Source organism: Moschus berezovskii, chromosome 6, assembly GCF_049115385.1.
Source record: "Moschus berezovskii isolate FMDL1 chromosome 6, NW_MosBer_1.0, whole genome shotgun sequence".
Taxonomy (NCBI): domain Eukaryota; kingdom Metazoa; phylum Chordata; class Mammalia; order Artiodactyla; family Moschidae; genus Moschus; species Moschus berezovskii.
In genome coordinates this window covers 79,232,312-79,258,909 of record NC_142465.1, presented here as the reverse complement: position 1 = coordinate 79,258,909, position 26,598 = coordinate 79,232,312, and the positions used below count along the sequence as shown (strand labels likewise).

The following is a 26,598-nucleotide window of genomic DNA, read 5'->3' as shown; positions in this document are numbered from 1 at the left end:
TTATTTTAAAAGGAAGAAAATTCAGACACATGCCACAGCCTGGATGTGCCTTGAAGACATTATGTTCAGTGAAATAAAACAGTTACAAAATCTTATTGTATTTTCTGTTTTTATTAGGTTTGCGGAGTAGGCAAATCAATTAAGACAGAAAATAGGGTGGTGGTTGTCTGGGGCTGGGGGAGAGGGAGCGGGAGGTCTGGTCTAGTGGAGCTCAGGTTTCAGGAGAAAGGATATGGAGATGGATGGGGTGGTGGCTGCACAACATACGAATGCATTTGATACCACTCGCCTGTGCACTTAGAAACGGTTTAGTGGTGAATTTTATGTTGTGTATATTTTACCACAGGAAGTAAAAAAGAAAGAAAAAAAAAATCCCGTCACAAAGGACAAATATTGTATGATTCCACTCACATGAGGTCCTGAGAGGAGTCAAGTTCATAAAAATCAGGGGTACGCTGGTGCTTGCCAGGGGTGGAGAGGGAGGAGAATGAGGTATTAATACAATTGGGACAGTTTCATTTTTGATGTAAAGCATTCTGTGGATGGATGGTGATGCTGGTTGTACAATGATGTGAGTGTCCTTAATACCACCGAACTGTACACTTAAAATGGGTAAAATGGTAAATTTGATGATTTTCAAAATCGAAAATTTGTTAAAAAGCTGAACCTTTGTGGGAAAACATAGCACCTGAACACTTTGAAGTCTGTAAAACACTTTCACACACACCATTGTGCAAGCTACCACAGCCCTGTGATGAAAACATTTACTGTCTCAATGTCATCTGAGAAAACTAAGGCTCAGACTCGCCCCCAAATGGGGAAATTGGCTGGTCGGTCTGTTTTTTGGACTATGCAGTTTCCTTCCATTCCGTTCCGTCGCTCAGTCGTGTCCGACTTTTTGCCACCCCGTGGACTGTAGCCTACCAGGCTTCTCCGTCCAGGGGATTCTCCAGGCAAGAATATTGGAGTGGGTTACCATTTCCTTCTCCATGCAGTTTCCCTAGAGGGAGAAAATCCTTAAAGCTTCCAGTAATCTAAAAATGTACTTTCCTTCCATAAATGCTCCCTGTTAGCTTGAGATGAGTCATAAACATCAATTACCTCTTGTCAAAGAAGTGAGCTCAAGGCCTGATTCCTTAGGGGCCACAGAGAGCTGAGTCTGGTGGGGCCAATGGGGACCCTCTGCAACTGGTATCAAGTGTCAGCTCACTTCTGGAACAGCCCCACCTCATGGGGAAAGCTGCCTGAACTCTTCCTTCACAGAGACTCTGGGGCCCACTCTGCTGTGTCCCACATCTCTCATATTCCATGAGTGGGGAGAGAATTTGGCATCATGCAGCCCTCCTCGATGGGGATAAAATGGAAGCAGTGACAGACTTCATTTTCTTGGGCTCCAAATCACTGTAGATGGTGACTGCAGCCATGAAATTAAAAGACATTTGCTTCTTGGAAGAAAAGTTATAGTCAACCTCTGCAGTGTATTAAAAAGCAGAGACTCACTTTGCCGACAAAGCGCCATATAGTCAAAGCTGTGATTGTTGCAGTAGTCATGTATGAACGTGACAGTTGGACCAAAAAGAAGGCTGAAAGCTGAAGAATTGATGCTTTTGAACTGCGGTGTTGTAGACGACTCTTGAGAGTTCCTTGGAGCGCAAGGAGATCCAACCAGTCCATCCTGAAGGAAATCAGTCCTGAATATTCATTGGAAGGACTGATGCTGAAAGTGAAACTCCAATACTTTGGCCACCTGATGCGAGGAGCTGACTCATTTGAAAAGACCCTGATGCTGGGAAAGATTGAAGGTGGCAGGAGAAGGGGAGGACAGAGGATGAGCTGGTTGGATGGCATCGCCGACTCAATGGACATGAGTTTGAGTGAACTCCGGGAGTTGATGATAGATAGGGAGGCCTGGCAAGATGTATTCCATGGGGTCGCAAAGAGTCAGACATGACTGAACGACTGAACTGAACTGAAGCACTTATAAAAAATTTAAAAAGGATAATATGTGCAGAGATACACAGATAATTGAATCACTTTGCTGTACACCTGAAACTAATACAATATTGTAAATCAACTCCACTTTAATAAAACACGGAAACAAACAAGTCACTACCTACTGAGTTCACAGGTGAGTTGATGCTGGCGAAGTAGGGCTAGAGCCCATCACCAGGGAGAAACCCTTCTTGCTGGAATGTCAAAGCCTGGGGAGGGCGATAGAGGAGCCCCTGCTACTTGTGCTGGGTCTCTACAATCCTAACTCTTTTTCTTTCTCCCACTTTCAAAGCTCGCCTATTCCTGGCCTCTCATGGCTAGTCTCCCTGTCTCTCCCTTATTCTGCCCTCAGCGTCTTCTTCAGTCCAAAATAAGCGGTTTCTCCCCTTGATCCTGCCCATGTCCCTGGTCCCTGCATTGCTCTAGGGGTGGCCCAGTCAGGCCGTATTGCAGACATTCATAGATCCAGGTGAGCTCCTCCAACTTCATCTCCAGCTCCTGGGCTTTCTGCCTCATGTTCTCAGCCGATGCTGTCTTTGCCCCCTCCTGCAAGTGCTGTGCATCTTTCACCAGGGAGTACACGTCCAGTGCCATGAATAAACCTGACACCACTCCACTCCCGATGCGGGCTGTTCTAGTTGCTGCCAGAGCTGTGCCTCGGAAATGTCTTCTCACCTGTTGGGCACTTTGGACAGAGACTTGCCCGTTGGTTATGTAGCGCTGAGCAGTGGCTACTAATTGAGGGTTGCCTCTGGCCACCCTGATGGCACGAATATGCCTCCCAAAGTCTTTAACTTTGTAGAGATGCCCTTTATAGGATTTTATTTCGGCTGTGTCAAGGCGACTGGCCTGGGTTTCTGCTGATGACGTGTTTACACTTTCCACCACCATGGTGGACAAACCTGTTACAGCAGCGGCTGCTCCCAGCCCTATTCCAGTGGCTGAGAGTCCCAGACTGAGGCCTGCTGTAAAGGGAGCCAGAACCAGGCCAAGGATGCCCAGGGCACCAGACACAACGCCGGTGGAGGAGGCTACCACATTGGAGATGGTGCAGTCCCTGTGTACCTTGTCAACGCTGTCTGCGAGCTCACGGAGCTTTTTTATGTTCTCCTCCAGCTCCTGTTTTACCTGAGGAAACTCCTTCAAAAACCTCTCCTTTTCCTGCTGGCATTTTTGGAGGCTGTCTTGGTCCTCCCTGGCCAAGACTGTTTGCAGCTTGCTCAGATATTCTCGTAGTGCATATTCCTCTTCCCTGTAACAATGAACAGTAAAGCCTTAGAAAGACAGTTTGCTTGTCTATGAAACAGGCTCAGCAAGCTCTATCCTGCATAAACCACAGAGATTTTATTGTAAATCACAAGAATTTTACTAATGTACAAACTTTTCCAACCTTAAACGCTCATTTGGATATTGTTAGTGCTCCATGGACTTATCCAATCATGGAATAAATGAGCAAAGGTCACCTTAGGATACCTTTAACTTCAGAGAGAGATTTGATAAAGATACCTTAAATTCAGACCAATACCATCACTTCCAGAGTGTATGTGAAATGGGAACTTCACAGATAAAGAGAAGTGGGATTAGAGCAGAAAACCCTTCATTCAAGGACCTTAGTGTATAGTGAGGAGTCCACTTGTTGCTTGCTCTTGACTATTAGGATGTGGTCCCTAGGCCCCAAGCATATTCTGGCTGATAAGAATGTCCTCATCTGCCTAGGGCTATGGCCACTGCACAGTCTGACAAGTTGACACGTGATGGGACTCTGGGTCACGTGGTATCAGTTCTGACCTCTGGAAGAGCATTAGTCCGACCTTGGGAGGGGCTGGAGATGACAGGTCAGTCGTGTCCGACTCTGTGTGACCCCATAGACGGAACCCCACTAGGCTCCCCTGTCCCTGGGATTCTCCAGGCAAGAACACTGGAGTGGGTTGCCATTTCCTTCTCCAATATGTGAAAGTGAAAAGTGAAAGTGAAGTCGCTCAGTCGTGTCCGACCCTTAGCGACCCCATGGACTGCAGCCTACCAGGCTCCTCCATCCATGGGATTTTCCAGGCAAGAGTACTGGAGTGGCTTGCCATTGCCTTCTCCGGACAGGTCAGGGTAATTTGTTGTTAAATAGGGTGAGCGTCCCTGGCGGGCAGTGCTCCATGTGTACTGCCCCACTGAATCCAGGACAGTAATGCATCCTGGACAATGGAACAATGGAAGCTTCCTATGTGAAACCTGCCCAGACTCGGCTCCGTGGCTGATGGGAAACTGCATCCTTCCCTGTAATAAACCACAACTGGGATCCTGAAGCTTTAAGAGTCTGTGCATCCTGCTATGGAGTTCTAGAATCTGAGGGTGGTTGTGGGATCCCCCAAATTGGCCCATGATGGGAAATGTAAGGACAGTCCCAGGACTTTGCCCTCATACTTTTCAGACTGGCTAACTGTGCGCCTAGAATTTTATTTTATTTTTTATCAAAACTCAGCTAGAAGGATCCTTAATGATCATTTTGCCTGGCATCTGCTCTTACCCAAGCCTGATAACCTTGGCCTTCTCAGCAGAAGGACACTGGGTCTGTCCACTGCCCATATTGACTGAGAAGCAGGAGATGTGCTGTGAGCCCTGTTCCCCGTGGCCCCTCCAGCCCACCTCACTGACTCCTGATCCAGCACCCCTGACCTCTCAGGGGTCACATGTTAATTTGTGACAGCTTCATGAGCCTGCACCCCAAGGCTGTGTGCAACTTTATGGAACCTCTAAAGATCCAAGAGACTTGAGGAAACACCCATCTGAATGGCTGAGCCTGAAGAGATTGGCACTTGCACATTTGGTGGAGGAAGTGTTTTCCTCTTTGGTGGGGATGCGTGAGGCTCCTCAGAATCCCTCAAATGACAGACAATTGCAGTCACTTGCGATGACCCTAGAGGGCTCACTGAGCCACACGGCCTTCCCACTGTCAGGGCGGCTCCACGTAGACTAGAAGACGGTCCCAGATGAGTGAGAAGCCAGGTCCCAGGCAGGGTATGGAGGATATGGTTACACAGGGTCCTCTAGCAGAGCTTGAGGGGATCCCACCAGAAAGGGAAGGAATGTCCCCTCTCCTACTCCTGGGACCTCTGTTAGAGAAACAGCCCCTTCAGTTCTGTGTCCTTGGTCCTACCCTCTTCATTCTAGTCCTGGCCCTGCAGCCCAAGCCTGCCTACTAGTCCTCCAACCTGGACCCTCTGCTCCACCCTGACCCCTGGGTCTGACCCTGGTCTAGGCCTCTCTGGGCCTTTGGATGAGATGGTTGCACTTGGTTCCCTACCTCTGACTCTGCAGTTCACTCTGAGGCCATCACCACAATCCATCAGATCGAATTGCTATTCCCACTGGACACATAACACATAACAAATCTGACACTCAAAGTCTTAAACCCACAGTCCCAGAGTTGGGCAGGGCTAGATCCAGGATCCCACCAGGTCTAACCGGTTCCCCTCCAGCCTCTCTGCCTTATTGGCCAGCAGGAACCTGCAGTGTTGGTATAGTTCCTAAGATGGGGAATGAAAGAGTTCTAGTTGGAATCCCCAGGAACACAAAATGATGTTTGGTCTGGATTTTCTGACTTGAGCCAAAGGAAATCCTTCTTGGTTCTCATTTCCAGGAAGAAGGTCCCTGATTCTTTCCTACAAGTTTATTTTAAAATTAACATTGATTGAGCACCTACTCTGTGTCAGCAATAGTGAAAAGCACTTGCTTCATGATCAGAGTGCTCACAATAACACTGAACACATGATGAAGCAGAGAGTAGCTCAGTAACTTGTCCAAGGTCATATAACCTGCCCTTCCTTGCCGGTTTCATCTCTTCTCAACCCAACGTCATTCAGTGCCAACAAATAACACGGAGGAAACATTCCACATAGGATCTTGAGGAGGAACATCCTCAACCCCACCCATAGGATGTGCCTGGAGGAAAACAGCATGGGAGAATCTTCCTGGGGCATGTTGGTGACATTCCTGGTGTACCTGCATGGTTACCTGGACAAATCGGCCTCAGTCACAAAATTCTCCCAGGCTTTGTCTTCAGTGAGCAGGAACTGCAGGCGTTCCCATCTCACATTCTCCTGGACATACTCAGTGACATCCTCAAAAAAGCTTTGGCTCTCTAGACAGACAAATAAAAATTGAAGATTCGAATAAACTGTGGTGTGATGTAAATGGTATCGAGTATGAATGTTTAAAGTTCCCCTTTCTGAGCAGCACTCATCTGCATGCTGTTGATGGATTTATCTGGGGTCGAAGATGGACTGTATGCACCAGCCCCAATTCATAAGTTAACGCCCAGACCCTCCCACTCTGCAATGACTGCATTAGAGGATAGGGGCTTTAAGGCCGTAATTGGGTGAAGTGAGGCCTTGAGTGTGGGGCCTTAATTCAGTGATATCAGTGTCCTTATCAAATGAAGAGACGTCAGATCTCTTCCTCTGTCTTTCTTCCCTGAAGTGTTAAGTGTTCTTAGGTTTTCTTTTTCTCATGCATCACTAAGAGAGAAATGAACTCAGGGCTCTCATGGAGGGAACCCACAGCACTAGATTAGGGTTTGATTGATTAGGGTGGGTGTGAGTGGAGGAAATAACGAGCACCTGGGCATCTGCCTGGGCATTTGAAAACAATAGAGCTAGCACCTGCCTGAGGCAGTCACCTGGTAATCAGGTGTTTCTATATGGGAGCCCTGGGCAGGTGCCTAGCACAGCTCGGGGGAGGGGATTCCAGAGAAGGGGAGAGGTTTCTACTTGGAACTAACACATTCCAGGGAGAGAGGACAGCACCACACTAGGCAGGACCTACTATGTGGTAGGCCCTGGTCCAGGCCATGGACACACATGTTTGATCCTCATCACAATATAGGGAAATATTCTTCTCATTTTACAGGTTAGGCCAGGTAAGGTGCTCCAGATCTGGGAGGCAGGTGTGGGAGGCAGCATAGCTAGATTGGGGTTCAGTTTAGAATCCGCTGACCCTCACAGAGCAGCTGGGTGGGCCACAGGGCGAGAAGTGGAGGAAACTACCTCTGTGTTCACACCCCAGGGTCTGGGAGCAGAATGTGGCTTGGACCAAGGGCGAGGGCAGCAGAAGCTCCAGGGGACCTCGTCTCCCTGTCCCGCCTGGCCTTGGGGACTTCCTCCGTTGTGCCCACCCCACTCCATGGGCTGTCCTGGCCTCTCTTCTGAGTCATTAACTGGGATTTACGAGGCACGGGGAGGAAGTTATCATCTTGGCTATGGCTCCCTGAGAAGAGGACCAGGACAGAGTCTATGGGGACAGACCGCCAAGTGTTCGGGGACTCCCCACTGCCTCTCTGGGGGATGCTTATCACGCAATTCTTGGTTCTTGATTACTCGGTAGGTTAATTTGGCCTTGAGGCACCACCCTCGATTCTGGCTCACAAGTAGGAACCTGCCATAGACGAGGTGGCTGACTACCTGAGTGGTTACTGGGATCTTCTGAGCTCATGGTGGCAGCAGCAAGGTCTCAGAGATCTCACCCGCCTGTGTCAGGCTGGAAGAAGGTGTCGTTTCACCCTTGGGGAAGAGAAAACAGATTGTGGGCTTGATCATGGGTGAGCAGTGGCTGTAGGGAGCAAGGAGGAGTGAGCTCCTGGGAGGTTTCCCCTGGGCCGGCCACCAGTGCCACCGTGGACTTAACCCAGCGTGGTTCTCTGACCCCTGGGCTCTGCAGATCACTGGTTAAGGAAAGTTACTCATCCTCCCACCGTCCTCCCCAGTCAGAGTCCTGCTCTCCTGTTGGGGCACAAGGAGAGGATAATCAGAGAGGAGACAGCCATCTGTGAAGTTATAGGAGCAATGAAACCAGAGACAGAAGAACAGGTAGGAAGGGAATATTCTGGAAACTACATGAGACTGGGAACGCTTGTGTTACTAATTGGTTATAGGTGTTATGACGCACTGTCTATGACGTGCAGGCTTCTGAAACTCACCTACACTTAGGTCAGTCCAAGTTTTCACATTCCTGTGGAGCCCGGCCTTGAACCCGTCTTTCTGATCCAAATCCAGGTTTTTTATGACTATGCTCTACTTGATTTAATGTACAAAAATGCCTATTTGTGGATGTATGTTAATCGGAAAATGACTCTTTTTATTGCAAAATGATGTCATGCACCCTATGCTCGAGTCTCTGCCTTGATAAAGTCCCTGCTGCTGTAGTTCCCACAGCCCACATCTTCCTCGCTTCTGCTATAGCCTTCAGCCCACAAACCTTTTTTCTGGAGTCCCGTCAGCCCCACTCCAGTCCCTGCAGCCCTGCCCTGGTCAGCGGAGGACCGGAATGGTGTCATTTTGCTATCCACTCCTGATGGTTGGACTTCAGGCTGTTTTTAATTCTTTATGTAAATAATAGTGCAAAGAACACTCTTCTTGTATAAAACTTTGCCTACATTTAAGATTCCTTTGTTAAGCTATTTCTAGAAGTAGAATGACTGGATCCAAGTGTATCAGCACCTAACATTTTTTCATACTTAAGCTACTTTGTGATGCAAAGAAACTGTACAAATTTACATTGACACATATCATATGTGATGCTGATCATCCTTTGTCTCGTCTCTGTTCTTGTTTTAATAGCAGATCTTTATAGAGAGAGAACTTCTTTTGGTTCCGGCTGTGACTATCTTGTGTTGGGAGATGAGAAAAGAGAGCATGTTAATTACACTTAGGCAGTATTTTAAGAAGGTAAAAGAGTACTTATTTAAGTATTCTTCCTGAGACCTGACTGAAATGATAGTAGAGGTCCTTATAGTTCCAGTAACAGCTACTCATGAGAGTGGTTTGTATTTTTGATTTTGCTCTGCACTGGTAGTTACTCTAAGACTTTATAAATTATAATTTATAATCTATATTGTTCTGATAACCAGGAGGTATGTACCACTGTATCCCCATTTACAGCTAAGGAAGCTGAAGCATAGATGTTCTGTAATTTGTCCAAGGAAACAGCAACCCACTCCAGTACTCTTGCCTAGAAAATCCCATGGACAGAGGAGCTTGGTGCAGGCTACTGTCCATGGGGTCGCAAACAGTTGGGCATGTATGAGGGACCTCACTTTCACTTTCCCTTAGAGTTTCCAAACTCCCTAACCTGAGCCCCGATCCCAGAATCTTTCTATCACCTTCACTCTGCAATGCTCAGGGTTCCCCTCAAGAGTAGTAACCATCAGCTTGGTTACTAGGGAGTATACCTGGTGACAGAGGCTGTGGGCACTGACTTTGTGGATGGGAGAGAATTGACACAGACAAGCCCGTCTCCAGGCACGTGGGGTGGAGAGCTGGCTGGTCCCTGCCTCCTTCTCTGCCTCGAAGCTGCAGGAGCCCAGGAGCCAGGGCAGCCAATTGAAATTGGGAACACAAGGACCAACAGCCAAGGCAGAGAGAGGAGGAGGGTGAGGCAGAGAGGGCTGGTCCTGATGACGCCAAACACTTGAAAATGCGTCATGCCCCATGGCTTATTCTTCCATCCGGCCCTGCTGTTCTTGCCCTGGTCCTGACCCTTGTCTGGGGCCTCAGCTGGCTGTGGATGCTGGACAGTGCTTCCGCTGCTGGATTACTACTTGGGGTGTCCTCCTCTGTTAGCCTCTGATTGGTCACTGCCCGAAAAGCCTATCAGTGGGAGAGAAGAGAACCCTGAAAAGACTGTGCCCTCCCAACTATATGGCCAGATGCAGTGGCCTCCCCTCCATGTGGGCAGAGATCCTCACCAAACATCTCCCTCTTGTGGCTGCAAGTTATCCACCTTGGACAGGAAGGAGGGCTTAGGGCAGGATCAAGTGCAGAGACCTCAGCCCATCACCAGGCCTCCTGATGCTCCTGCTTCTGTCTTCCTCACCCTCCTTGCTTCTCAGGGCCTGGTCGAGGGGCCTGGAGGACTCCTAGCTCCCTGGACTCTGATTCCCCCCAGCTTCCAGGCCTTCGCTCAGGTTGCTGCTCCCCCTGCAATGCCCTTCCGCACCTGCCTCACCAGGTGAAATGTTACCTGTAATTAGAGTTCCCACTCCACAGCCTCCTTCCCCTGCTGTCTCCCCCAGTTCCTATCCAGTCTCTCCTGGAATCTTGCACTTTCCTGGTTGCGGGTTTGTTTGTGTGGGGTTTCTGCAGCTCCCAGCACTGGGCAGGTGCCATGTCTCTTCTCTGCTGCTTCTCCTGCTCCTGGGTCTCCAGGGCTCCCTTCACCCTCCTGGGAACAGCCTGGCTAAAATACAAGGTGTGGGACCCGTTCCTGGGACATGAAACCACCAACTTCTTGAAGACACAGCACCACACCTCTTTTACCTGCAGTTGGGTAATTCCATTAGTTTTCCTTGTCTGTCTTGAAAGATGCTCTTTCTGACAGAGGGTGCCATCAGATTTCTGAGTGTTTCCATTTATGGGCGTCCCTTGCTTTCCAAAAGATCACCCTCTGCCAGTAAACTGTGAAGTGAGGCCTACATCCTTTTCACACTACGCCATCTTGGTTTAGGAAAGCTGGAGTAGGAACACTGTACTTTCAGGTGGCAGGAAACACCTGTATTTCCTCATGTCTCCTTACTCCAGCCATGATATTTTTACAGGAGGAGAAAGAGGAAGAGAGAATTGTGGAAAGACATGGGCTCCTGCTCAAATCTGAATAATGCCTTACTGCTCTGGAGGCTCCTTTAAAGGCAGAAAATAAACAGTGTATTCCTTTTTGATTGCAGTAGGTACCTGTTTGTTAAGTAAATCCTGCTTTAAGGAGATAAAGCAGCAGACATGCAGGAAGGAAGGTAGGTAGGGAGTCTGGGAAAGCAGAGAGGAGGAGGAGAAAAAAACAAGGAGGGAGAAGGTCGAAGGCGGAAGGAGAAGAAAGAAGAAGCTCTAATCAATTAATGAAACCTAAAGGGATCTAAAGGTAAACCAGAATGAAAAAAAATCTACAACATTCTGGAAGAAATGAAAACATTATGCAAAACACACTGGAAAAATTCTGCTCACTTGAGGAAAACTCTCACCAAGACACAAATCCCAGAAACCACTGGACCTCTTAAAAATTAGAAATTGCTAAGGACAACGTAAACCAAATCAAAATGCAAGAGATCTGGAGACAATGTCTGCAATACTTAGAGTAAAAAAACGGTGACTATGCCCAACACACAGAGAAGCTACAAACCCATATGAGCAGACTGAAACCAGCTTTCAAAACTGGGTAAGAGAACTGAACAACACTCCCTGGGGAGGTGGCTTGTCCAGGGCCACACACCTCTCCATGGGCAGGGTAGAGGCCAAACAGGCCTTCTGACACTGGTATGTAAGTAGGGAATGTGATTTTTTAAAATTTTATTTCAACTGATCAAATTGTACGCCCTGTTTTTCTTTTTTTCTTTTTCCTTTCTTAGCTGCACTGCCCACTATGTGGGATCTTAATTCCCCAACCAGGGACTGAACCCACAACCCTTCAGTGGACACAGGTTGTCTTAACCACTGGACCACCAAGGAAGGCCCAGGAATATGGTTTCAATAACTCCAAGGTTCCTAAGTTTATCTCTGCCTGCCTAAACACATAGATCTAGGCCTATACCCCTCCTGTTACACTAACGTGTCTACAGTGTGACTGTTTATCTTAATATTGCAAAACCAGGATCATAACACTGACATGGTGTAGCAAGCCCTTCTCACTTCCTCCATCTGGACCATCTTCCCCACATGTGATCAACCATACGGGCAGCCCCGAGCTGAGGACCCAGAGAGCACAGGAAGGCAATGCCCTGCATTTCCCAACTTGGTCTCCTGCCCCTCCCCTCAGGCCTCAGTTTCCCTCTGAGCAGGCACTCAGAGACAGGGTGCTGATGAACCTGGATTCCTTGTATCTCAAAAGGAACCTTTTCCCCACCCTGGGGGCAGCCTCAAGGTGGCCAGGCCATAGAAGAAGAGGCTTTGATTCTCCTATCCCCTACCCATCTGCTTTCTCCAGATTTCCCAAAGGCCTGAGCACCCCCAACACCCACCTTCCTTCTGGGGTCACCGCTCACACCTCAGGAGTCCACATCCTGAGCTGAGCCCAGTGTCAACCTGAGCAAGTGTCGACCTCCCTCTGCACGGTTTAGGGGCCTCAGGGGTGGGAGGAAGCCATCAGGCACACCTGCCCCTGCTTAATCTGCCCCGCTGGCCATGACCTCATCTCTCTGAGCTCTATTTCCAGCTTCTGTTTCCTTCTTCTGTCAACTAATGACAATCATCTTTTCTCAGACAGCTGTCCTGAGGATGGGGAGATGGGCAGGGTCCTACCCCTCCTGCTTACCCAGGAGTCTTCCTCAGGCTGAGTGTGAACAAGATCCAGTTGTTCTCAGCTCTGCAGATGCAGCCACCAGCTGTGCAATAAACCACACACACCCTCTGGGCCCAGACATACCTGGAGAAGCAAAAGGGAAAGTGAACATCCTTACATCTGGGTTGCTCAGATTAAACAAACACCCGGCCCACCAGGCCCCACCCTGAGCTAATTCCATCCTCCCTGTTGACTCCCTTAGATACGCAAGTCCAGTCCTGTCCTGTGGAGTCCTTCATGGCCGAATATACTGTGCCTTGGGCTCTGTGAAGGAAGACCCGCCACCAACAGACTGTGAGCCCCTTTGCCAACAGTGCTCTGTCTACTCCACGGCCTTCTTCCTCGCCCCTCCACCCTCTCCATCCACCCTCACTCACCAGCCTGCCTGCCTTATTCACCTTCGCACTGCCAGCACTTTGCACAGTCCCCGAAGATACCAGCTGCTCACTGCATACTGGTCATACTCCTGCTGCTGAGGGGCACACTCATGCGGGTTCCAGAGAACACTCCTCCCTCAGATCCTTCTTCCAGAAACACCTGCTCCTACCACGTGGCAAAGTTATGCTCATCTTTCAAAGCCCAGTCCTGGCATCACTTCATCTGAGAAATCCCCAGAAGTCCCCTGCTCCGCTCCCATGGTACCTGGGAGGGGACCCTAAGTCCACTGCTTAACCATTTTGTGCATGTTACCCACAACCCTTATAGTCTCAGTTCTGTTCAGTTCAGTCACTCAGTTGTCTGTCCAACTCTTTGCAGTCCCATGGATTGCAGCACACCAGGCTTTCCTGTCTATCATCAACTCCTGGAGCTTGCTCAAACTCATGTCCATTGAGTTGGTGATGTCTAGGTCCCTGTAGTCTTGTCCATGAGGGCAACAATGACACCAGTGACTTTGGTCCCAGTGGCCCAGGCTGGGTGATCAAGGCCATTTGGATGGATGCAGAGTTCACAGGAAGGGCTGAGAACACACTGCTCTTTTCTACCTCAACTTATTTCCACTTGACAATAGGTCTGTTTTGGAGGACTTTTACAGGAAGTCCAGAGTCTTAACTCAGGAGAGTCTACAAGAGAGGGCCAACCCTGTTTCTCTGCCCATGATGACTCCTTTCTGGGGAACCTAAAAGGAAATAGGGTTGGTTCTCTGAAGAGAGCATCATTAAGGTGCTCACTTCCTCTCCCACTGTCATCTAGCAACTGACTCAGAGGTGAGGGCAGGACAGGGGGTGGGACAGCAGAGGGAGTCCCCAAGGCCAGGAGGGAGTCCCCGAGGCCAGGGAACCTAAAAGGAAGTAGGGTTGGTTCTCTCAACAGAGCATCATTAAGGTGCTCACTTCCTCTCCCACTGTCATCTAGCAACTGACTCAGAGGTGAGGGCAGGACAGGGGGTGGGACAGCAGAGGGAGTCCTCAAGGCCAGGAGGGGCTGGGAAGGTGGCCTCCCAGCATCCCTGGAGCTTCTCCTGCCTCTCCCTTCGTCTCAGCCTCCTCCTGCTCCCAGGCGCTGGGGCGTCACCACAGAGGCTGTTTCCTCCAGCTCTTGCCCTGCTGTCCACCAACTGCTCTGTGAGGGTCAGCGGACCCTGGACTAAACCCCAGTCTGGCCTTTACACATCCCACCTGTGTGACCTGGAGCTCCTTAACTGACCTCACCTGTGAAATGGAAATGATGTTTCCCTATGTGCTCATGCGGGTGAAATATCATGTGTGTCCATGTCCTGGGCCAGTGTCTGCCGCACAGTAGGTCCTGCCTAGTGTGCCGCTGTCCCCTCTACCTGGAATGTGTTAGTTTCAGGTGGAAATCTCTTTCTCTAGAATCCCCCCACCATGCTGTGTTAGGGCATCTTCCCAGTGCTCCCAAATATAAACACCTGCTTACCAGGTGTGACTGCCTCAGGCAGATGCTGGTCCTATTGATCTCCAGCACCCCTGCAGATACCCAGGTGCTCAAATGTTCCCCCCCCACCTCCCCCCCAATCAATCAATACAGAGTTAATTCTGTGGGTTCCCTCCAGGCAAGTTCTAGTTTCCTTTCTCCCTTAGTGATGCAGGAAAAAGAGAAAAATTTAGAAGCCCTCCTGCTGAGGGGGTAGAGGGAGAGAGAAAGAAATCTGATGTGTCTTCTAATAAGGGCACCAATCTTATTGGATTAGGACTCTGCATTTATGGTCTCATTTTACCTGGTTTCTACCTTAAAGGCCCTATCTCCTAATACAGTCATTGCAGGGGGAAGGATGGGTCAGGATTTCAATTTATGAATTAGGGGCAGGGGAACAGTCTACCTGTAACCCCAGGTGAATCCATTAATAGTACCCCAGCTGACTTTTGCTCAGGAAGGTGAACTTGAACCACTTTACGTGTGTTCTTGTTTGCTCAGTCACTCAGTTGTGTCCAGGCTCCCCTTGCCATGGGATTCTCCAGTCAAGAATACTGGAGTGGGCTGCCAGTTCCTCCTCCAGGGGATACTCCTGATCCAGGGGTGGAACCTGCGACTCATATGTGTCCCGAATTGCAGGCAGATTTTTTACTGCTGAGCCACTTTAAACTCATTACCATTTATGTTCCACCATAATTTCTTCTAATCTGTTTTCTTTTTTTTCTGTGTAGAGAGCCAAAACTTTATTGACGATATCAGTGAGTATTTCCCAGAGAGAGTAAACATGGAAGAACTGCAGTTCCTGCTCACTGAAGCCAATGCCTAGGAGAGTTTTGAGGCTGAGGCCAAATTGTCCAGGTGAACCACACAAGTGTGCCAGGAATTTTATCCAGATCCTCTTGGGACGATCTCCCCAGGCTAGCTTCCTCCTGGCAGACACACCTCCTCCAGGCAGGATCCTAAGGTTGGGATTGAGGTTGTTCCTTCTCAATATCCCATCAGGAATGTTTCCTCCATGTCATTTGCTGGCAGTGAGTGGCCTCAGGTTGAGAAAAGTTGAAACCCGTAAGGAAGGGGCAGGTTACGTGATCTTGGACAAGTTACTGAACTACCTTTGGCCTTAGTTTCTTCACAGTTTTATTGTGGAGAATACTGAGATCATGCATGCAAAGTGCTTCACAAGATGGCTGACACAGAGTCGGTGCTCATTTAAAGCTAACTTAAAAAAAACTTATTATGAAGAGATGGGATCAAAGTTCTTTTCCATAGAGATAAGAACCAAGCTGGACCTCCTTTGGGATAGGTCAGAAAATCCTGACACCAACATCACTTTGTGTTCCAAGACCTTTTGGAACTAACACCCAAAAAAGATGTCCTTTTCATTATAGGGGACTGGAATGCAAAAGTAGGAAGTCAAGAAACACCCGGAGTAACAGGCAAATTTGGCCTTGGAGTAGAGAATGAAGCAGGGCAAAGGCTAATAGAGTTTTGCCAAGAGAACGCACTGGTCATAGCAAAATCCCTATTCCAACAACACAAGAGAAGACTCTACACATGGACATCACCAGATGGTCAACACCGAAATCAGATTGATTATATTCTTTGCAGCCAAAGATGGAGAAGCTCTAAACAGTTAGCAAAAACAAGACGGAGCTGACTGTGGCTCAGATCATGAACTCCTTATTGCCAAATTCAGACTTAAATTGACGAAAGTAGGGAAAACCACTAGACCATTCAGGTATGACCTAAATCAAATCCCTTATGATTATACAGTTGAAGTGAAAAATTGATTTAAATGTCTAGATCTGATAGAGTGCCTGATGAACTATGGACGGAGGTTTGTGGCGTTGTACAGGAGACAGGGATCAAGACAATCCCCAAGAAAAAGAAATACAAAAAAGCAAAATAGCTGTCTGAGGAGGCCTTACAAGTAGCTGTGAAAAGAAGAGAAGTGAAAAGCAAAGGAGAAAAGGAAAGATATAAGTATCTGAATGCAGAGTTCCAAAGAATAGCAAGGAGAGATAAGAAAGCCTTCCTCAGTGATCAATGCAAAGAAATAGAGGAAAACAATAGAATGGGAAAAACTAGAGATCTCTTCTTGAAAATTAGAGATACCAAGGGAATATTTCATGCAAAGATGGGCTTGATAAAGGACAGAAATGGTATGGACCTAACAGAAGCAGAAGATATTAAGAAGAGGTGGTAGGAATACACAGAGGAACTACACAAAATAGATCTTCATGATCAAGATAATCACGATGGTGTGATCACTCACCTAGAGCCAGACATCCTGGAATGTGAAGTCAAGTGGGCCTTAGGAAGCATCACTACAAACAAAGCTAGTAGAGGTGATGGAATTCCAGTTGAGCTATTTCAAATCCTGAAAGATGATGCTGTGAAAGTACTGCACTCAGTATGTCAGCAAATTTGGAAAACTCAGCAGTGGCCACAGGACTGGAAAAGGTCAGTTTTCATTCCAATCCCAAAGAAAGGCAATGCCAAAGAATGCTCAAACTACCACACAATTGCACTCATCTCACACACTACTTGAGTAATGCTCAAAGTTCTCCAAGCCAGGCTTCAACAATACGTGAACCGTGAACTTCCAGATGTTCAAGTTGGTTTTAGAAAAGGCAGAGGAACCAGAGATCAAATTGCCAACATCTGCTGGATCATCCAAAAAGAAAGAGAGTTCCAGAAAAACATCTATTTCTGCTTTATTGACTATGCCAAAGCTTTTGACTTTGTGGATCACAATAAACTGTGGAAAATTCTGAAAGAGATGGGAATACCAGACCCCCTGACCTGCCTCTTGAGAAACCTATATGCAGGTCAGGAAGCAACAGTTAGAACTGGACATGGAACAACAGACTGGTTCCAAAGAGGAAAAGGAGTACGTCCAGGCTGTATTTTGTCACCCTGCTTATTTAACTTATATACAGAGTACATCATGAGGAATGCTGGGCTGGAAGAAGCAGAAGCTGGAATCAAGATGGCCAGGAGAAATATCAATAACCTCAGATATGGAGATGACACAACCCTTATATCAGAAAGTGAAGAAGAACTAAAGATCCTCTTGATGAAAGTGAAAGAGGAGAGTGAAAAAGTTGGCTTAAAGCTCAACATTCAGAAAACTAAGATCATGGCATCCGGTCCCATCACTTCATGGGAAATAGATGTGGAAACAGTGGAAACAGTGGCTGACTTTACTTTTTTGGGCTCCAAAATCACTGCAGATGCTGATTGCAGCCATGAAAGTAAAAAACGCTACTCCTTGGAAGGAAAGTTATGACCAACCTAGACAGCATATTAAAAAGCAGAGACATTACTTTGTCAACAAAGGTCCATCTAGTCAAGGCTATGGTTTTTCCAGTAGTCATGTATGGATGTGAGAGTTGGACTGTCAAGAAAGCTGAGCATCGAAGAACTGATGCTTTTGAACTATGGTTTTGGAAAAGACTCTTGAGAGTCCCTTAGACTGCAGGGAGATCCAACCAGCCCATCCTAAAGAAGATCAGTCCTGGGTGTTCATCGGAAGGACTGATGCTGAAGTTGAAACTCCAATACTTTGACCACCTGATGTGAAGAGCTGACTCATTTGAAAAGACCCTGATGCTGGGGACGATTGAGGGCAGGAGGAGAAGGGGATGACAGAGAATGAGATGGTTGGATGGCATTGCCGACTCAATGGACATGAGTTTGAGTGAACTCCAGGAGTTGGTGATGGACAGGGAGCCCTGGCGTGCTGCGGTTCATGGGGTCGCAAAGAGTTGGATATGACTGAGCAACTGAACTGAACTGAACTAAAGATGTTACTTGGTTACTAGAAGGTGCATAAACAGAAAATACTGAAAAATTACTTTCCTTGTTGACATCTAAAATAGGAGAATATATCTAGAAAATAACACATAGTGCATTTTGATCATTATCCTTACCTTACCTACTAATTTACACGTATTTGTTCAGGTGCTATAACGAAGCAATCAAAGAGAACTGTATTTTGTTTTTGTGAGACAAAATATTGGTGCTACACTTGGGTCTGGGGACTATTTCCAACACTGTGTCCATTCCCCAAATTGTGGCAGGACCACACCGCATTTCATTAGGAAGCAGCCAGAGCGGTCACTGCTTTATTACCTCAAAATCTGGGGAGAGGTGAGAAGAGAATGGAAACTAAAAATGAGTTCCTCTGGCAGGTTTATAATTAACTTCTATTTCTAAAATTTTGTTCCATTTCCATTTCCACTTCCATTCCTGTTCCTCCTCATAATTGAGTATTCAAAAAGGGGGCACGGGACAGAGGGATGTGACCTAGCAGAACCCAAGGAGACCTTCCCGGGACAGAACTCTCCTCCACCCTATGTCCTCTGCCTACCTTATTTACATAAAAACATGTCAGCATCCTAGGCCTCCCCCAAGTTCCAAAGAATAAACTAATTCAGAGAGGTGAGAAAATGTAGAAACAAACAAAACAAGAGAGTTAGCAAGACAAAATAATAATTGTTTAGCCATTAAACAAATTCAAGAACTTTTATTTCCTTCTCAAGAGCTATGGATAATATTCTCAATCATGTCATTTGAGCTGTGTTGCAGATACCAAAAGCACCACCAAGTGGAAGACGCTTACTGCACGTTAACTGCAAGGATGTGGACCCCAGACCAGTTGAAACCAGAAGCTTGATGATGCTGATCCTGGTTACCTCATCACTTACTCGTCAAAAGAATATCCATGAGCTGATCTCACACTCACAATGGTCTCCCTTACCCTGTTTCTGAAAACCTTTTTTTGGAAGGTATTCAGGAATTTGGGCCCTTTAAGCACTAGCTACCAGGATTCCTGTGGAAAATTCTTAAAGAGATGGGAATACCAGACCACCTCAACTGCTTCCTAAGAAATCTGTATGCAGGTCAAGAAGCAACAGTCCGAACTGGACATGGAATGGACTGATTCCAAATTGGGAAAGGAATACGTCAAGGCTGTATATTGTCACCCTGCTTATTTAACTTATATGCAGAGTACATCATGAGAAATGCCGAGCTGGATGAAGCACAAGCTGGAATCAAGATTGCCAGGAAAAATATCAATAACCTCAGATATGCAGATGACACCACCCTTATGGCAGAAAGAGAAGAAGAACTAGAGAGCCTCTTGATGAAAGTGAAAGAGGAGAGTTAAAAAGCTAGCTTAAAACTCAACATTCAAAACACTAAGATCATGGCACCCAGTCCAGTCTATTTGCCATCACTTCATGGCAAATAGATGGGGAAACAATGGAAACAGTGACAGAGTTTATTTTCTTGGGCTCCAAAATCACTGTAGATGGTGACTGCAGCCATGAAATTAAAATGAGCTTGCTCCTTGGAAGAAAAGCTATGACAAACCTAGATAGCACATGAAAAGCAGACACGTTACTCTGGTGACAATGGTCCATCTAGTCAAAGCTATGGTTTTTCCAGTGGTCATATATGGATGTGAGAGTTGGACCACAAAGAAAGCTGAGATCCAAAGAATTGATACTTTCAAACTGTGGTGCTGGAGAAGACTCTTGAGAATCCCTTCGAAGGAGATCAAACTGCTGCTGCTGCTGCTAAGTCACTTCAGTCGTGTCCGACTCTGTGTGACCCCATAGACGGAAGCCCACCAGGCTCCCCCGTCCCTGGGATTCTCCAGGCAAGAACACTGGAGTGGGTTGCCATTTCCTTCTCCAATGTGTGAAAGTGAAAAGTGAAGTCGCTCAGTTGTGTCCGACCCTTAGCGACCCCATGGACTGCAGCCTACCAGGCTCCTCCATCCATGGGATTTTCTAGGCAAGGAGATCAAACTAGCCAATCTTAAAGGAAATCAGTCCTGAAAATTCATAGGAAGGACTAATGCCGAAGCTGAAGCTCCAATACTTTGGCCACCTAATGAGAAGAACTGACTCATTTGAAAAGACCCTGATGCTGGGAAAGATTGAAGGCAGGAGGAGAAGGTGATGACAGAGGATGAGATGATTGGATGGCATCACCGACTCCACGGACATGAGTTTGAGCAAGTTCTGGGAGTTGGTGATGGACGGGGAAGCCTGGCGTGCTGCAGTCCATGCGGTCACAAAGGGTCAGACATGACTGAGCTATTGAACTGAACTGAACTGACAGGACTCCTTGCTTGGTGCCCCGCAATAAATGTTGCCGTTTCTTTTATCACAACCCAGTGTCAGTAGGTTGGCTTGAAGGTGCATGGCTGAGAGGACCCAAATTTGGCTTGGAAACACTCCATCTGAGTTGTCTTCCCCACAGAGGACCTCCCATCACTCAAAATCACATCCTAAGCAGAGGACCCAGAAAGTGTAGAAAGGCAAAGCCCTGCATCTCCTTGCTTGGTCTCGTGTCCCTCTTCAGAGACAGGGTGTGTGAATAAACCGTTATTCCTTGCATCTCATAAGAAACCCTTTTCCCCCACATCAGTGTCAGCACAGCACCCTGAGGGTAGCTTCAAGGTGGCCACGGGAAGAGATGGTGTGACTCCCTCATCCTCCTCCACCCCCTCTGCTTTCTCCAAATTCCTAAAGGGCTGAGCACCCTGAATATACACCTTCCTTCTGGGGTCAGGGCTTATGTCTCAGGAGTCCACATCTTGAGCTGAGCCTACCTGAGCAGGTGCCGCCCTCCCTCTGCTCTGTTTAGGAGCCCCAAGGCAGGAGGAAGCCCTCAGACACACCTGCCTCCACATCCATGCTCTGCCCCTGCTTAACTTGCTGCCTCGGGCCATGGCCTCACCTCTCTGAGCTTCCATTTCCTTCTGTCAATTAGTGTCAATCATCCTTTTCTCAGACATTCATCCTGAGGATGGGGAGATGGGTGGGGCTCCTACGCTGCCTGCTTACCCAGGAATCTTCCTCTGGCTGAGTGTGATCAAGATCCAGTTGTTCTCAGCTCTGCAGATACAGCCGCCTTCTGTGTGTCTCTGCAGTAAACCACGCACACTGGGCCCAGATATACCCAGAGAAGAATAGGGGGAAGTAAACGCCCTCACGTCTAAATCATTCATATCAAACAAACATCCTGCCCACCAGTCCCCACCCTGGCCTAATCCCACCCTCCTGCTGGTCCACTTTGAGAAACAAGCCTAGCCCTGACATGTCAGATCCTTCCTGGCTCAGCACATCCTGTCTTGGGCTCCATGAACAAAAACCTGTCACCAACACACTGTGAGGCCCTTGGCAAATCACTCCCCCACCCCATGAGCCCCTTTCCAGGCCCCTTTGCCCTCTGCTCTCATCCTTACTCACCACCTGCCTGCCTCGTTCACCTTTGTGCCACCAGCAGATGGCACAGCCCCCAAACATACCAGCTGCTCATTTTGTACTGGTCATACTGCTGCTGCTGAGTGCCACATCCATGCCAGTTCTAGACATTTGCTCACAGAGGTCTTTCTGCCAGAAACACCTGGCCCTACCAGCTGAAAAGTCACGCTCATCCTGTAAAGCCCAAATCTGGTATCACCTCCTCTGAGAAGCCCTCCAGGACCCTCCCATGCATAGAACACCATTCCATGCTCTGCTCCCATGGTACCTGGGAGAGGGACCTAAGTCCACCTCTCAGCCACTGTGTCCATTTTTTGATCAGATATTTCTAGGCTTGTCCCTTATATCAGGGTCATCAGAACCAGTACCTTCAGGTCCCTGTGACTCCCCCGAGGCTCGAATCCTTGGTGGTTAATGCCGTTTGGTTCAATGTAGAAGCTTGTGGGAGAGGCTGACAGCATGCTGTTCTTTTCGACCTTGGTTTATTTTCCCTTGAAAACAGATCTCACAGAAAACCCTAAAACAGAAAGTCAGTCCTGTGTGCTGCCTGGTTCCCAAGCAAAAACCACCATAAACAAAGGGTTGAGTGTGTGTCAGGGTCTGAGTTGGCACTGTACACACATTTCCTATTTAAGTCTCACATCAGCTCTAGGAACTGTTGGCTTCATGTTGCAGTTAAAGAAACTGGGTTGAAAATGTCCATACCTTATAAATCATGCAGTTGAACTGCCATTACTTTTCTGCTTTGCCTCATAAAAAGGGGCTGGGGTGGGCCTGGACCACCAGAGGTCAATCTGACCTTTCATCAGGGCTGCTTCATTCCAGGACGTGACCCTGGGGCATTGTGGCTCCCTCCCGTAATGCAGGCCAGGAACCTGATCTGATTTTGCAGATAAGACAGCCAACAGGAAGGGAGTTGAGAGAGGAGCCAAGATTCAAACCAAATTTGACATTGGACATTTAACGATTTGCCAACAAATGTTCATGTAGTCAAAGCTATGGTTTTTCCAGCATTTATGTATGGATATGAGAGATGACAGAGAAGGAAATGGCAGCCCACTCCAGTGTTCTTGCCTGGAGAATCCCAGGGATGGCGGAGCCTGGTCGGTTGCTGTCTATGGGGTAGCACAGAGTTGGGCACGACTGAAGCGACTTAGCAGCAGCAGCCGCAGCATGAGAGATGAGGCTGAGTGCCAAAGAATCAATGCTTCCAAACTGTGGTGCTAGAGAGTCCCTTGGACAGCAAGGAAATCAAATCAGTCAATCTCAAAGGAAATCAATCCTGAATATTCACTCCAGTGAACTGATGCTGAAGTTGAAGCTCCAATACTTTGGCCACCTGATACGAGGACCCGACTCATTGGAAAAGATCTTGATGCTGGGATCATTGAAGATTGAAGGCAAAAGGAAAAGGTTGCAGTAGAGGATGAGATGGTTCAATAACATCACTGATTCAATAGACATGAACTTGAGCAAACTCCAGGAAATAGCGAAGGACAGGGAATCCTGGTGTGCTGCAGTTCATGGGGTTGCAAAGAGTTGGACACCACTGAAGGACTGAACAACAACCTTTCACCTGGTGAGGTGGGTGGAGAAATGCAATGCAGGGGAGGGGCAGCCTGAGCAAAGACCCAAAGACTGTGGATAGTGACTGCAGCCGTGAAATTAAAAGATGCTTTGTGGCGGTCACCGCAATGATCTGAAGGGGGTCTTTGGCAATCATGTGGGAGCACGAAACTATGGGGAAGAGGAGGGCTGACTGTGACCCTAGTGGGAGCAGCTGCCCGTCAGAACTCTTGCCCAAGGGTTCCAGGCTGAGACCCAGTCTTTGCTTTGCTAAAAAGAGATTGCTGTGGTGACTTTGGAGCCCAAGAATATAAAGCAAGAAGTCCTCCAGGCCTCTGGATCAGGCCTGAGAAAGCAGGAGGGTGAGGAAGACAGGAGTTGGAGCATCAGGAGGGCCTGGGCCTGGGCGTGGCGTTTGCAAGTGTTAAATGTCCAGTGTCAGATTTGGTTTGAATCTTGTCTTTTTTTTTTCCTGTAAACTCCTTTCTTCCTAATTTTTCTCCCTAGTTAAAAAAAGATTTTGGATCCTAATTTAAGACAGGTAATTGAGTAATTGATTTGGACTAGAGGTTTGAAGCTGAAAGGCACTCTACTAGGTTTTAAAGATACTGCAAATAAGCTTTACCTAGAGAGAGGAAGCAGATTCAAGTTCAGCAGATCCCAAAACAAGAGGGGTGAGGAGTAGTGGGTGGGGGTGGAGCAGGAGCCCCGAAAGCCACTCCAGACGTTTGGGACATGTGCCAGGGAGCACCAGCCACTTCTGTCCTCCTGGCAGTCAGGAGACCAAGGGAATTCTTGTCTGCTGTCACTGTTGTGCTAAGATACAGTCTTAAAAAATAACATCTAGCCACTGTGGAAAACAGTGTGATGGTGCCTTAAAAAATTAAATTTAGTTTCAGCCTATGATCCAGCAATTTCAGCAAAAGAACTGAAAAAAGACTCTGGAAGAGATATTTGTACACTCCTGTTCATAGCAGCATTATTCACAATGACCAAAAGGGAGAAGCAACCGAAGGGTCCATCAGGGGATGAATAGATAAGAAAAAAAGCCATAAATACATACAATGGGAAGATCCTTGGGAGAAAAAGCCTTCCCCGTCCAGTATTCTGGCCTGGAGAATTCCATGGACTGTATAGTCCGTGGGGTCACAAAGAGTCGGACAACAATGGGTGACTTTCACTTTCAAATACATACAATGGAATTTTAGTCACATTGAAAAAGAAGGAAATTCTGAATATGCTACAGCATGATGAAGTTTGAGGACATTACACTAAGTGAAATGAGACAGCCATAGAATGATAAGCACAGTATGAATCTGCTTATGTGAGGTCCCGGAGAGTAAGCAGGTCCAAAGAGAAAATTCGTGTGGCCACTTCCAGGAGTTGTGGGAGGGGGAAAGAGGGAGTTAATGTTTAATGGGGGCAGTGTTTCTGTTCTGCAAAATGTAATATGTTCTGTGGAGCGGTGGTGGGGCTGGTTGCTGAGCTGTATACTTTAAAATGGCTAAAATGGTAAATTTGGGGTTATGTATATTGTATCATAATCAAATTTTTAAAAAAATCCTTGAAAAACCCAACATTTGTGGAAAAATACAACAGCACCTCAACCCTTTACAATTTGCAAAACATTTTCGCACACATAACGATACATGGTACAACACCCAGTGGTGGAAGCATTTATTAGTCCTGAGTCACAAGAGAAAACTAAGGTTCAGACTTGACCCAAAGTGGGGAAGCTGGCTGAAATGAAGTGAGTGAAAGTCGCTCAGCTGTGCCCGACTCTTTGCAACCCCATGGACTATAGAGTCCACGGAATTCTCCAGGCCAGAAGACTGGAGTGGGTAGCATTTCCCTTCTCCAGGGGATCTTTCCAACCCAGGGATCAAACCCAGGTCTCCCTCATTGTGGGCAGATTCTTTACCATCTGAGCCACCAGGGCAACCCAAGTATACTAGAGTGAGTAGCCTATCCATTCTCCAGCAGATCTTCCCGACCTAGGAATTGGACCGGGGTCTCCTGCATTGCAGGCAGATTCTTTACCAACTGAGCTATCGGGGAAGCTGACTGGTTTCTTTGAATCTCATTTTGGTATCTTTTCTGGACTATGCTATTTCCCCAGCAGAAGAGAAATTCTTAAATTTTCAGATATGCAAAAAATATTATTTTCTTCTGTAAATCTTCCCTTAGCTTGATCTGAGTCACAAACATTAAATACCACTAAACTTGTCCAATGTATCTGGCATACGAGGTGAGCCTGGTGGGCCGAGTCCCTAGTGGCCATAGGGAGCAGATATGCTCCCGGTCCATGGCGACCCACTGCAACTGGCACCAAGTGTCAGCTCACTCCTGGAACAGCCCCAACCTCGGGGGAAAGCTGCCTGAACTCTTCCCACAGTCTCTGCCCACAGAGACTCTGGGCTCCATTCTGCTGCGTCCATGTCTCCACCTTGTATGTGAGTGGGGAGAGAATTTGCCATCACGCAGTCCTCCTAGAATTCACTTCCCCCAGGTTTTTGCTGTGACTTGGTTTCCTTACTCATAGAAAGAGTGTGTAGCTTCTGGTGACAAATAGAGACAAGGCTTGGCATGCAATAGAGCTCAGTCAACAAGAAACGCTACTTTCTGGGCTTCAGGTGTCTGCATTTCCTTCTTTTTCCTTTCAAAGCCCCATTGGATTGTCTGCTGTTCTCTTCATTCCCGTGCAAGGATGAGAAAGCAGACTTAGAGGATTCAGTCACTGAATCATTTGCGCCCAAAGTCACAAAGCTGGGCTTACCACCTCCCCTTCTTTTACCCACTAATTCTCACCCCCATCATTCAGCTCTTGAATCAGAGACATCTAAAAATTAGTAATTGCAGACTCAAAAGACAAAAAAGCACAGTTGCAAAAATACTCCAGACAGTAGTCATCAAGTCCATCTGTCAACTGCAGCTCCCCACCCTTGGGCCAGCCACAACCTCGGGGCTTTTGCTTGGCAGCAGAACTTGTCCTGCAAACATCAGCATCAGCAGCTCATGTCCTGCAAATGTCCATTTGGTCAAATACTGCACACTCAATGTTCCGTCCCCCAGAACTCAGAGTTCAGGCTGAAATAGATGCCCCTGAGCACAGACACACAGGGGTCAGAGGGCAAATGTGCAGCTACACCCACCCCCTGCCCCGTCTTGTAGTCCCTGACCTCACAGGAGCTGCTGGGACTCAAGGACGCCTCCTCCCTGGAGCATGGGGTCCTCTGGACACAGCCGGGTCTGGGTGTCGTCCCTGAAAGAGGGACAGTGGTGGGCAGGCGCTTTCTTGGTGGGAAATTCTAGCATAGTAACCCCTCCCACCCACTCACTTTATTTTTTTTCTTTTTAAAAATCTATTTAAATATGTAAAAAATGTTTTACAATGTTGTGTTGGTTTCTGCCATTCAAATCACCATAATTAAACATACATCGACTCCCCCCATCCTACCCCTCCAGGTCAACACAGAGCGCCAGACTGGGCTCACTGTGCTACCCAGCAACTTCCCACCAGCTATCCATCTTATGCCTGATAGAGTACATACGTTGACACTGTTGTCTCCAT

At 47.6% G+C, this 26,598-nt stretch overlaps 2 protein-coding genes across 3 annotated transcripts in view; both read right to left on the bottom strand.

Moving 5' to 3' along the window:
- The window catches only part of LOC129537170 (apolipoprotein L3-like), a 37,862-nt gene extending 16,805 nt beyond the window's left edge, over window positions 1-21,057 (bottom strand). Inside the window, exons 1-2 of one of the 2 annotated variants that reach the window (XM_088837206.1) lie at window positions 21,042-21,057; window positions 12,277-12,387 (exon numbers count right to left, since the gene is read on the bottom strand). The gene's annotated coding sequence lies outside the window, so the exon portion shown is untranslated. Of the gene's footprint in view, window positions 1-12,276; window positions 12,388-21,041 lie in introns of those variants that run through there. The other variant, XM_088837205.1, reaches the window with a different exon arrangement.
- LOC148777655 (apolipoprotein L2-like) lies at window positions 152-26,598 on the bottom strand. Its single transcript, XM_088837033.1, has 5 exons — window positions 26,579-26,598; window positions 26,212-26,289; window positions 12,702-12,812; window positions 12,277-12,387; window positions 152-3,244 (listed from the first exon to the last, which is right to left on the bottom strand). Exons 1-5 carry the CDS (start codon window positions 26,596-26,598, stop codon window positions 2,353-2,355), a joined length of 1,212 nt encoding a protein of 403 aa, XP_088693159.1. The 3' UTR covers window positions 152-2,352.

Coding starts and splice junctions, on each gene's coding strand:
- LOC148777655 (XM_088837033.1), bottom strand. CDS start 26,598: ATGGAGACAACAGTGTCAAC. Junction 12,388..12,701: donor AAAGTGCTGGCAGTGCGAAG/GTGAATAAGGCA, acceptor TTGCTTCTCCAG/GTATGTCTGGGCCCAGAGGG. Junction 3,245..12,276: donor AGCCTGAGGAAGACTCCTGG/GTAAGCAGGAGG, acceptor TCATTGTTACAG/GGAAGAGGAATATGCACTAC.